The sequence below is a fragment of the Megalops cyprinoides genome, chromosome 11 (assembly GCF_013368585.1).
Source record: "Megalops cyprinoides isolate fMegCyp1 chromosome 11, fMegCyp1.pri, whole genome shotgun sequence".
In the NCBI taxonomy this organism is placed as follows: Eukaryota; Metazoa; Chordata; class Actinopteri; order Elopiformes; family Megalopidae; genus Megalops; species Megalops cyprinoides.
Window position 1 is genome coordinate 7,462,957 of NC_050593.1, and position 12,183 is coordinate 7,475,139.

The 12,183-nt window shown below is 43.5% G+C and overlaps 2 protein-coding genes across 2 annotated transcripts in view; one reads left to right on the forward strand and one right to left on the reverse strand.

Annotated features, from left to right (window-relative positions):
* The window catches only part of tmtops2b (teleost multiple tissue opsin 2b), a 29,243-nt gene extending 23,782 nt beyond the window's left edge, over positions 1-5,461 (forward strand). Inside the window, exon 4 of the mRNA XM_036540227.1 lies at positions 5,070-5,461. Coding sequence (XP_036396120.1) covers positions 5,070-5,285 — 216 coding nt within the window. The 3' untranslated portion in view covers positions 5,286-5,461. The remainder of the gene's footprint in view (positions 1-5,069) is intronic.
* st6gal2a (ST6 beta-galactosamide alpha-2,6-sialyltranferase 2a) overlaps positions 418-12,183 on the reverse strand; it is a 48,235-nt gene continuing 36,469 nt past the window's right edge. The window contains exons 6-7 of the mRNA XM_036540226.1: positions 10,896-11,070; positions 418-4,155 (exon numbers count right to left, since the gene is read on the reverse strand). Coding sequence (XP_036396119.1) covers positions 3,908-4,155; positions 10,896-11,070 — 423 coding nt within the window. The 3' untranslated portion in view covers positions 418-3,907. The remainder of the gene's footprint in view (positions 4,156-10,895; positions 11,071-12,183) is intronic.

Genomic DNA, 12,183 nt, shown 5'->3' on the forward strand with positions numbered 1-12,183 from the left:
ATCGTCGTTCCTATGTTGACTGTGGATGTTCTATTTTAGACCATACCCTTTCAAGTGTTCATAAGGAGCCAGATAATCAGAACACTTGTCAGTTCAACAGAGACAGAATTTTCAATGTGATGGTCCACTATCTGGTCCATAAATAATGAGCTGGTGATGCAACAGTCCTTGTGACTTTAAAGAGGTGAAACACTTTAAGTATAGTGTAATTACTGTCAGCTTGAAATGAATAATCAAGATGTCTGTGTCATGTACAGTGCCTTTATTTACAGAGTAGAAAACAATGAGTAAACAAAAAAACCTGGCAAAGTGTATACAAACTCTACTGTTCAGTACAAACTGATTTATTCTGGTCAAAAAAAGATCAAATCAGTAAAAACAAACAAATGTTATTTAAAACACCCTAAGGTTGCTGAAATTGAATAGTCTCCTTTAGTACTATAATTTATCTACCCTTATACTTGCCAATATTTAAGGCAGTATGAACGTGCACAGATAGTAAAATTGATTCGAGTGTAACATTTCAAAAGCTGTCTCTTTAGTGCACCAAATTCATTATACATAAGACAAAAAAAATCAGGTAGTGAACATCACTAAATGAACGGTGCATTGTGTCATGCACCAAGCAAAGGTGTGTTTGCCAGTTTTACAGTACAAAAGACATGTATCTGGTGGAGAAATCTGTATTTCCAACACTTCGAGGAGCCTAGGTCTCCTTTAACCAGTACTACAACACAAAAGCACCTACCAAAAAAAAACAGATTTGGCACAGTATCAAGATTCTACCATCATAGCAAAAGGCCTTGAAATTTTCCTAAGTGCTTTTAAAAACAATTTGCCATTGCATTGTATTCCAGACTCCCTGACTTCCCTAAGCAAACACTAGCGAGGGAGATGTGGTTTATTTACAGTGTGGTTTCGTTGAAAAATGAGCATCAGACCAGTACATATTTTTGACTGACAATCGATCCTGAAATTGCACTAACTGAGCGCTGGTAAGCAGGAAAAAATGATGCCCTGACCAGCACAGTGTGTGTAATTTACATAAAACACTGAGAAAAATGCTAGATTGTGCTGCACCTAACTTGCGAGACAATCAATTATCACAATTACAGTTTACAAGTCTTACATTAAAGAGGAAAAGGGAATGGTCCGGCTGAATTTCTAAGACGGGACCGCAAAAAAGTACACACACTGACATGGTTTGATTTTTGTGTGTATATCCATTTTCTTTTGTGCAGCCTGCTGTTTTCTCAGTCTGAATACCCTACATGTACGAACACATGTTAGGATGAATAATTCCTCCATCACCAAACTGATGTCTGAAATATCTAGTATAAATAAAGGTTAAAATTCACACTTGTGCAGGCCCCTTCATTTCTGTTAAAAACATGTCTGATTTGATCTTCCAAAAGAAAGGTCTGTTCAGTTTCTCTCTCATCTCATTAAAAGGTTTATAAATGATAACAAAACATTCAGCTTGTCACTCTTGACACAGTTGCCCCCATTTCCCTGTGGATCTGCAACATCTTCACTACTGCATAATTTTAAATTAATGCGCCGTAACACTGCATATCTCACACTGCAGAAAAAAATAAGTCAAACCTTCACTGTCAAACTAGTGGGCTTGTCTTGGCCGTTACAACATCGAGGAATGGATGTGTGACAGGAAGTGACATCATAAAGCTTGCAAGAATAAAGGCTCAGTACAGATAAATTCTGGAGGATTATAAAGACCAGAGAGAGAGAGAGAGAGAGAGAGAGAGAGAGGGGTGGGTAAGTCAGTGTAGGTGGATATTCCCTTACAAAAAATGTTCTATGCAGGATATGGCTAATTTGCCAGTCATTCCAGTCATCCCACAGAACATCTTTTTAAGGGACCCTACCCCGAGAGCTGAGGAAAGAGGGAACAAGACACTCAAAACTTTAACATCCAGTTTTACAAACTTATCAATCTCACAAACGTCCAGTGAGTCTGATCCAAACTCAAGCACAGTCCTCATAGTGTTGCATCCTTCCTGTTGCTTCCCGGTGTCCATAATGCCCGTGTGGAAAGGCATGTTGGTGCCATATTTCAAGAATGTGAACCAAAATATGGTCAAGTTGCAGTGGAAAAAAATGAACAAAAATGTCACCCTTGGCTCATGCTGTAGAATTCCTGTTTTTAAAAGTATGACCTCTTGGCAAAACCAAGGTGCAGGAGTGGGAAGTATAGTCCTGATTGGAGAGGGAGGGCTTCACAAACCCCACAATAGGGTGGAGCTACTGCATGCCATCTGACGTAAACCAATCAAAGATCCTTTTTCTTTTCAAAACAGGTCCAATTCATTGGCTCTCGACACGCCGCCCATCATGCAGTTCACCCCTCCCATTTGCCAAAAACATGGCTGAAAATCAGCAGGGCACAGCCTGAAAATGCACCTCTCCAAAGGGTAGAACAATATATTATTATACCAAACACCAGTTCCTACTGTCTGCCCGAGTGCCATGCAACATTTTTGTTACTGCTGAAATACAAGCACAAGCATCTCATCTTAACTGCAAATTCATACACCCTAACATGGTTCAGAACCTAACTATGTACAACATGCCAGAGCTTTCAGGGAGACTCAGGGCTGTGTCTTTCCTCTCTGAATCAGACATACACTCACGACTCACAGAAGGGCTGAATTTGCATACTGAGGGTTGTCTATGAAATTAAAGAAAGTCACAGTCTTATATACTATCGGTTGGACATATCAAGTACCAAATATGTACCTACTTGTGCCCTAAGAAATTCACAATTTTAGCTACATGCTTTAAAGATCATTAAAAAGATTTGATTTTCAAGAACCATCCTCAGCGCCCTTCACAGGGCACAGGGGGACATTCCAAAATGAACATGACATTTTTTTTAGACACAAAAGCCCCACATACAGTAATACTCAACAGCAAATTCATCCGATTGGCTGCCTCAGTCAGATCACCTGACTGTCTAGGGACCAATGACCTCTTAGGACTCTTCTGACAACACAAAACAGAAGCATTACTATTGCAAGGAGTTTTAAAAAAAATCCAGCAGTCTGTATGGCCCCAAAACCACATGCTGAAAGCACTGTGAAGAAGAGCTGGTGCACATTGGCAGACATTATGCAAATAAGACTTCTCATAGCTACACACTGAAATGAAAACCAACCAAAGGACTGAGTATGTACATTATAATGATTTTTGCAAGACCTTATGGTAGCACTGATCACAAACAGAAAACATTTGGTCAAAACTCTTAAAACATGAAGTTAACTGTATGTAAACATGTACATCCAGCTATTTGAGGACACCTGGCTTAAAATATATCAAAATTCTGTCTGGTGATGTCCGAGTGTGTGGCTATACAGAAGTGTTTTGTTACATTCAGTGTGGAAAAACAACTCAAATCTTAAGCTCCCCCTTCCCCTATAAAATCTGCGTGAATCTTCAAAGCAAAATGTATCTGAAAAAGGGAGTCAGCCTCAACGAAGCAGCTCACTATCTCATAAAAAGTACAGCTGGCCTTTTCCAGATACATTGCAAATACTTCCCTAACAGTGTTTGCACTATTGCTATCTTCACCAGCAGTATACATTTTTTAGGCTCAGCGAACGCAGAATTAAATGACTTCAAGCTATTTCACTGTGTTGGGGGACCCATGTTTTTTCATTCCACGTGAATTTTCTTTTGAAAGGAGGGGGGACTTGGTAGGTCACCACCACCAACCAGACCGGATCGAATGGTCACGACTGTGGGTGTGGTGCCAACCTGTCAACAGTGCACACGCACCCACCCCCTACCCATAAAACCACCCCTGCCCACCCGCCTCCCATCTGGTGGGACAGACGCGGTTATCGCATTGTTTTCTGGACTCCCTCAGCGAGACTCCCGGGGTCGGGGGTCATGGGTCACAGCTGACGGAGCTGAACCCCGGCAGCGTGACCTTGCCCTTGCGCTTGAGGTCGCGCTCGGGGCCCGTGTTCATGCGCTGGATCAGCATCTTCTCGTACAGCAGCGGGTGGTAGGCGCCCAGCGTGCAGGCCGCGTCGTAGTAGTGCTCGTGGTAGTGGCACAGGTCTGTCTGCCGCAGCGAGGGGATGTACTCGTACACGTGCACCTCCTCGCACAGCGCCATCATCAGCATGATTCCTGCAACACAGGAAGAGAGAAGAGAGGAACCATGAGAGAGAGATGCTTCAGAGGACTGCAAAAGGAAAACACCCTGGAGCTGGCTGTGACAGTGAACACGCAACCAAAAAACGACTATGACATGAAATACAAAAAAAAAAATGCGCCGTAACTCGCCCCGTCAAGTGAAGCAAACCAGAAAATAAAAGAGTGCGATAATCCTGCGCGCATGCAATCCTCCGTCAGGGCTGGCTCCTGGGATTGGAGATTAGCCCCGTTGCCGTAGCGAGAAGCGGACAGATGCTGCGAGCGCGTGTCGGTGGTGGGGCCGTTACCTCAACCTTCTCTAAACCCCTGACTGCGCAAGAGGAGGAGCCCTGAGTGCTGTTGGGCTTTCCACTAACCGCGGGGCACTGAGCTGGCTGCCCTTCCTCTGTGCAGCAGCTTATGGGCTTTAGATGAGCCTGCTGCTTAAACTACAATTACAAATAATTAAAACAACAAATCCCCTAACAGTCAGAGGCAGGCATGTTCAACGCAGTCTGCAAAGACCACCACCACAAAGGGGTGCGAGTCAGAGTGAAGGCAAGAGCAAAGGCAAGCTGTTTAGGGCCAGTTTTTTATATAGTTAACTGGTTACAGTGTGAAACTGCAGAATGTCACCCAATCAAGATCGTACATGCCAGTTTTGAATACTTATAAAAGCAAGTTCCAAGCAAGGGAAGTCAACACATACTTGTGCAGTTGTGCCGTTGTCTGATGGACCCTGTGTGGTTATTTGATGAACTGTGTGTGGTTGATTGATGGACCGTGTGTGGTTATTTGATGAACTGTGTGTGGTTGACTAATGGACCTTGCACGGCTGACCAATGATCCTTGCGCGGTTGGTTGGTGGACCGCATGAACACAGTGCGACCATGCCTGTTTGTCTTCAGTTCTACAGGTGTTTCCTGATCCTCTTTCACTGTAAGCGGCGGTCCTTTGAGAACGGTCACTCCTCCATGCCCTCCAAGACTACAGTCATCCACCTCACACGCCGGATCCACAGCAACACAGTGGCCTGCACTGCCCCGGTCTCCACCGGCATGAACCACCATGACTGCAGCACCCCCGTCACAGAGCGGTCCAACCCACCCGAGGTCACTTCCTGAAGGGCCGGTCCCCGGTCCACAGACCCCGCCCCCCACGCGCATGGACGTTCTGATCCCCGGGCAAAATCACGCAGCCCCTGCTCACTGCGAGCCCATCTCTGCATCACCCGCCTGTTATCCTGTATAGGTGTGCAAAAGATGCCATCGCAGTCTTGCAGTCCAACATGTAAGTGGTTTGTTACAGAAGAATCATGTATTTTCCATGACTTTCTTTTTTTAAAATATTTTTATGTGTGCTCGACTTGACGTGTTCCATGGATGTATTTGGACTGATGTAGACCTTGTGTTGTCGTCAATGTAATGAAGAACAAGTTCGTAATAAAGTGCAATAAGCTATGGATTCCTTTTTCTGGAGGAGTCAAACCTTTATTACACATGTGCATGCACACACATACACACGCACAAGCACACACACAAACACAAACACAAACACAAACAGGAATGTTTTGTGTTACATTTCTTTGGGAATGAAGAGGTGACTCATAAGTTGAAAGCTGAAGAGTCTACATTTTAAAAATTAACAGTTCATTAATACAACATTGGGGAATGTTGCCTTGTAACATCCTTACGCACACTGCCAGATTGTTTAGGGAAAAAGCCTTGGGAGTTCTGGAATTTCTCAGAATGGCTGGTGGATCCTCTAGAACATTGAAAGATGTAGGACCAATCATGCGAACTGCTCTTGGTGAGGTCTGTCCACAAACCCAACACTCTATCAGTTAAGAATTGCACCAGATCACCAGAATTGCAATTTATGATTTATTAATGGTGGCACTTCAGGGGACGCTACCCAGTGTCTGAGTCGCCTGCGGGTGCTGGAACACCCCTCGTCCTTATTCTGGGACCGCTTCTGCCTCCTAAAAGCATCTGTTACATTCCTGTCTCCGGGACAGACCAAAGCCTCGCTCCGAGTGTGGTTTTGAAGCAGCCTGAGCGTGCGGAGCACAGGCCTCTCCAATAAACCACAACAGCCCTGTGCGTGAGACAAGCGTGCCAAACTACATGCCCGTCCGTGACAGAGCGCCTCCCCTCCAGCCGAAAAGCACCCTCAGCAATCGGAAAAAAAAAAAAAAAAAACCCCGTTTGGGACTGCGAAACAAATCTGTTGCATCAAAATGAATATGACTCTGTGAGTCCATGCATAATTTAACATTGGTGAGTGTGCTTTCAAGTCTGTTTACCCACAGTTCAAATGAGTAGACGCTCCGGCCGCTCCTCGCCCGAGGCTCGGCAAAGAGAGCAGTTTATTTTTTGCGCTGAGAGCTTTGAAGGTAATCATTGTGAACGCGTTCCCAGGCGCGACCGTTCTCACCATCTGGAACGAGGTACCGAAAGCGTATTGTAAGTGCAGACAAAGGTTTCTCGGCGTCGGCTTTTAGTTCAATTCATCTGACGTCCAATGTCAGCGTGTCCATCTGGTAACTTGTGCTTCGGGCGGCATTCCAATTTGTCAGCACATATATGGAAAAGAGCCTGGAATCAACGTGGACGTGAAGGAGAGGTGGAGGATTCACTCAGCACGCAAATGCTGAAAACGTACATGCATGTAACAGTCATGTATCACGTACTGATAAGCAGTCCTTGTTGTTCATCAAAATCAAGCAGGTTGCAAAGATCTAGAAATGTGATACTTAATATTCAGGACAGCTTGTAGTGGAAACACAGCACTTGGAGCCATTTCGTTCTGTATGCTCAACTGTTTCTTTGTCCATTTTCAGTGTCGGTTTTGAGCATCTTTCTCGATGCAGAAGGGCTTGTCTTTCTGCTTGTTTTTCCAAGCAGATTCAACAGATACCACAGAAAACAATAAAAGGGAAAATCCTCACACAAGACAAATATATCAGGATTGCCCAAATAAGGACACACAGCAAAGACCCCGTTAAGGGCAAGAGAAGAATCTCTTCTGAAGCCAAATCCCTATTTTCTGAAAACTGAATTGAAACTAGAAAGCAATTTCCTAGATCTATTCAACAAGTTGTTTTATCTTGTTTTTCTCTGGTCTGTTGACTGCACAAGAATATTGGTACTGTTTGCCACCTTGATTTGGTGATTAAATACGTTTTCTTTTTAAAAAAAACTACTGGAAAGTGATAATAGAATTCATAATTCGTTGTAGACATCATTGTAGCAATGCAACAAATGTAAATCTATGGTCCATAAATCTTTAACAGTAACAACTTTATTAAAATTTGGAAATGCATGACTTTTTAGAAATATTGGCAGAGAATAGCAGTGGATGATTTCATTGATTTCTCGATACAATCAGGTTATATGAAGGAAGATGTGTCGTATGCCCACAAAAAAATCTTTCAATAATTTAGCAAAACCTCAGGCAGCAACAAACCACAGCACACAACAGAAATGTCATGGCACAGCTACAAAAAACAGTAAGCCATAAGTTTTCCATAAAACCCATTAATCTTAAATGGATTCCCTTAACCCAAAGGTTATCTCACCTGGTTAACACTCCCGGGAGGGTTCTGCCACTGGAAAAGGTTAGCGTCAAGTAAAGGCTCAAGTAAAGTTAACTTCTAATTTCAGTAAATTCCTAGTTGCACAAATGTGAAAATGTTAGCTGGGGAAGGCATACTGGATTAGGGTGTTTTCTAGGCAAATATATACATGTACACATCTCCTGATCTAGCATGAAATGATTTGCTGTCTGGGCAGTTTAACATAGCACAGCAGTTGACAAAATGTAATTTAAACTGCTGCTTGCTATTAAAATTATATTCCATATGGAGTATTGATGTAATAAGAAGCCAGATGGAGGATTCTTTTGAAAATTAAAAAATGAATTGATCGAGTACAGATTTTAATTAATTATTGATAGTGTCCTTTGCTTTCCCATAGAAGAATACATTCATTAAGAGTGGCTGTGGAACACAATCACTGTGGTCTCCAGTTTATGTGCTTTTGATAAGTTGTTCATCTGCTGAAAATGTAAAAAAAAAAAAATAAAAATACAGGCATTTGAAACCAAAATGTCACTGTTTCTGGTGGGGGTCATGTTTATTTCAATTGTGCCTAGGGCACTGAATTAACGATTAATGAATTAATTGAGCTCAATTGAAAGTGCACAATTTTCCCCAAAGAATTCCCAGTTCCCAGAATGTATCTCTCTGGTGCAGCTGTGAAAAGTGACTGAGGCCTCTTATCCAATGCGGCATATGAGACTATTGAAGTGAAGGAGCTGACAGAAACTGTCAGGAACCCGCAGGTGGAGAGGAGTTGTTCACCCGGTGAAAACATCAACCCCACTTCTTTTTCCTTGCTCCCCTCTCCCCGTTAATAACATACCATGTACATCTTGATGTGGGCAAAAAGAGTCTAATAATAATTAATAATACATAAAATTACAGACTGTGGCTCTCTCTCCCTCTTTATATATCCCCATGGTAACAGTCAGTATCTATGAACACAGAAAATTCTAGTGTGTATGTTCAATACAACAAAATACAAAAGCGGAGCTATATCCAGGCTAAGGGAAAAAAGCCATTTCATTGGCCTGCTTCAGCAATACATTTTAATTTGTAAGAATCAAGATACAACATACATGTGTGGTTTGCCGCTAGGATTTGGCCAGTGCCACAGACCCTAGGACAGCAATCAGCAGTAAAGCTAGATGCCGTTGTTAACTTTGTTTCAGAGAATATTGAGTAATTTCGATTGTGAATGCGTTCTGTCTTCCTCCCAGTGTTGATGAAGGCAAACCAGAAAAAGATTTTTTTTCTCCTTCCAATGCCTTGACTCATTTAGACACTAGAGGGCACCATTGTGTCTAACAGGGTGTGATTTTCCCACTTTCAGCCTTGTTTATAAACATCCATGCTGAATGCATTTGCCCAGAGGGAGGATTGGATTCTGTGCATGGTCTCTGACGTAGGGTGACAGGAGCAGGCCTGTGAGGTCTCACTGGCTCCGGTCCAGAGTGGCACCTCTAATATCACTCGCGCGCTGAGAGTGGGTCGCCATCTGGCATCTGCCATCGGTCACAGTGAAGCCGCCACCGGCATTCGGGACACACGTGGATAAACGTGTGATGCGGGGATGTGTACTGTGGATACCGGTGGCTGATCCCGGGAAAATCCCATTAGGGGACCCTCTGCGCTGGCCGTTTTCACCATGCATTTGTGCTGGCCTGATGGGGGCTGATACTGCTGTACTAACACATGCTCATACAGTAGTATTTAGTTTTTTATGGAATTCTTCGGCCTTGGACAGTAGGTGAAGACTACTCTAGTCATGTTGGTCTGTCTACTGAAGGTAACACAATGCAAATGTAATGGTTCCATACTGGGTCAGCCAACTTTAGTTCCAGCTCACCTTTGGAAAAGGGAGTATAATGAGCCAGAATGGTTCCAACTCTAGAGTGGAAAAGGGGTATAATCAGCCAGCCTGGCTCCAGCTCTACAGTGGAAACACAGCATAATGAATCAGCCTGGTTTCAACTTAGCTCCTGCCATGGCAAAGAGACACGAGACAATCACTGTCTGCCTGGTATATTGATCTATGGCTCCAGATTCATCTACATTAAAAAAACTTTAAAAAACACAAGACAGGAAGGTGCACTGCAATACACAAACCCACTGCCTATATGGGAGGACACATACCTCTTAATCCCCACAGCCCAACAGCAAAATTGCAGCCACATGAGCTTACCTCATTCTCCAGTCTCTATAGACATAACTGAGCTGACATATTTGCATTTGGAAGAGCTTTCATGTACACATTTTTTCTATAAGCGAGATATTTTTTTCCCCTCATATGAGGGGAAAAAATGTTATGGTCACGTTATGGTTCAAGGCTCCTGATGGCATTTTCCATTAGAGCAATTAAGCCTGAACAAAATGATATATGGCATGTGTGGACTGATTCTACAAACCCTGAGAAATTTGCTTCAGACTGAGGGGAGTCCAAAATGTCAAAAAATAGGGCAGGGTGCATAGGGTTAAAGACAGAAATCCATCAATCAGACTAACAAATGACATTTACAATGTGGTTAAAAACACACTCCTGCATTTTACAAGAAGGAGAAGGACACAACAGTCTTAGTTCTAGGTTTTAATTTAGAACAGGAACAGAAGTTGATCAGGTGTTACTGCAATGATAAGGTGTTGTGTTACAAAAACACTGCTGGGAGCTAAGGTTAAGGAATGCTACTTTCACACTGATGTTTTATCGCATTTGAGATTGAAAGGATAAGAACAAGAGAGTGTTACAGTAAAGCCCTGCACTGACTGCCTTTCCAAGGCCACATTAGGATTCTGAATTATTCTATACAAAAGACACAAAATATCCTAATTACCCACAATCCCACTGGGGAAATGAAAGTTCTTTTGATCCTACTGTGAAAGAGGTCTGAATAGTATAACCTCTCTTCTCCTTGGGGGGGGGGGGGGGGTGCTAAATACTCCACGTCATCGCTGTGATTTACAAAACACACGTGTCAAGATGGTGCCCCTGACATGTGCTTGACCGCTTACTGGGGAGGTCTTTCAACTGTAGGCTCAGACACACAGCACAAAGCCAGGCTGTGCTGTATATCAAGTGGCGCTAAGTGCAACAGCCTGGCTGCGCTCGCCTGAAGGGGTGATGGGCAGTGCTTACCGATAAAGCCGGAGGAGGGCGGGTTGGGCTGGATGTTCTCCTGTGTGTTCCCCTGGATGACGTCCCACAGCTGCCAGATGAACTTGGGGTGCAGGATGTAGAAAGGCTGCTTAGGGTGCTGCAGGCGGTGCTCCATGTATGGAGTGAACAGGTCATAGTCCGGGCTCTTGTACCACTGCGGAGAGGGGGTGCAGGAAGAGCGGGAGGGTGCTCATTTAGGATCAGATCAGGATTGGAACCAATATGGAACAACAGCAGCAGCTGTAACAGCTATGGAACCAATATGGAACAACAGCAGCAGCTGTAACAGCTGGAACAGCTACATCAGCAATGACTGACAGCATTTCCAATCACTGCTGTCACTAATGGTGACACCTTGTTTTAGAAAAGAACCAAACCAGAATTTTTTTTTGGTGCTTTATGCAGTCCTGTTTTTCTATTCAGTGACTGGACATTTGGCATACAAACGCAATCCTCTGATAACTCCGTTGACTCATCATCCGATCAACTCCAAGGCACCTGACCAATCACAGGGTGTGACGAGGAAACCCTGGCCGTCCTACCCACCCCTGTCCCCAGGGGTATGAAGCCAGCCTGATGTGCCACTGTGGAACAGAACCCAGGCAATTGTTGGAAAATGACACAGCCATAGGGTCATAGGGGGTCAAAATGGGGCCGTAGGGCTCAGCCTACACTCAGAGTGAATGCTACGTTGACCTAGTCACTCAGGACCACGTCTCTGAACTAACACAAGCAGAGCTGAAGCAGAATAACAGGAATTTCAACAATTTCAACAATAACGAGCCATTTCTCCTGACTACATGGATGACCTGAACGCTCCATGCTGTTCTTTAAGTGCTCAATCCCTTAAACCAAGAGTGGTTATTTAACTGTGTACAACAGTATAATGGCATTTCTCACCTCTATTCAAGGACAATGTCCCATTGACACAGTACTGTGAGGAAGACCCATCTCTCATGTATTTCATTCATTTCTGTTTTTAATGAACTTCTGCTGTACATCCAACAGACAAACCCTCCATAAGCATTACCTTAGAGAAGCATACGGGTAAAAATCACATCCACATTGCTGAATCCATACTGACACAGGTAGGTACAGGTGTAATTTTCTTATCATCTTATATTAACTGAAACATGGGATTGCACATCTGTGTCAGAGTTTGCTATACCTGTCAACCAATCTGGTTCGCTCATATTAAAACACAGCTACATCTGTGTACAGGAAAACAAAGGCTTAATGGTGTGAATTAATAAAATATTGTCAATTA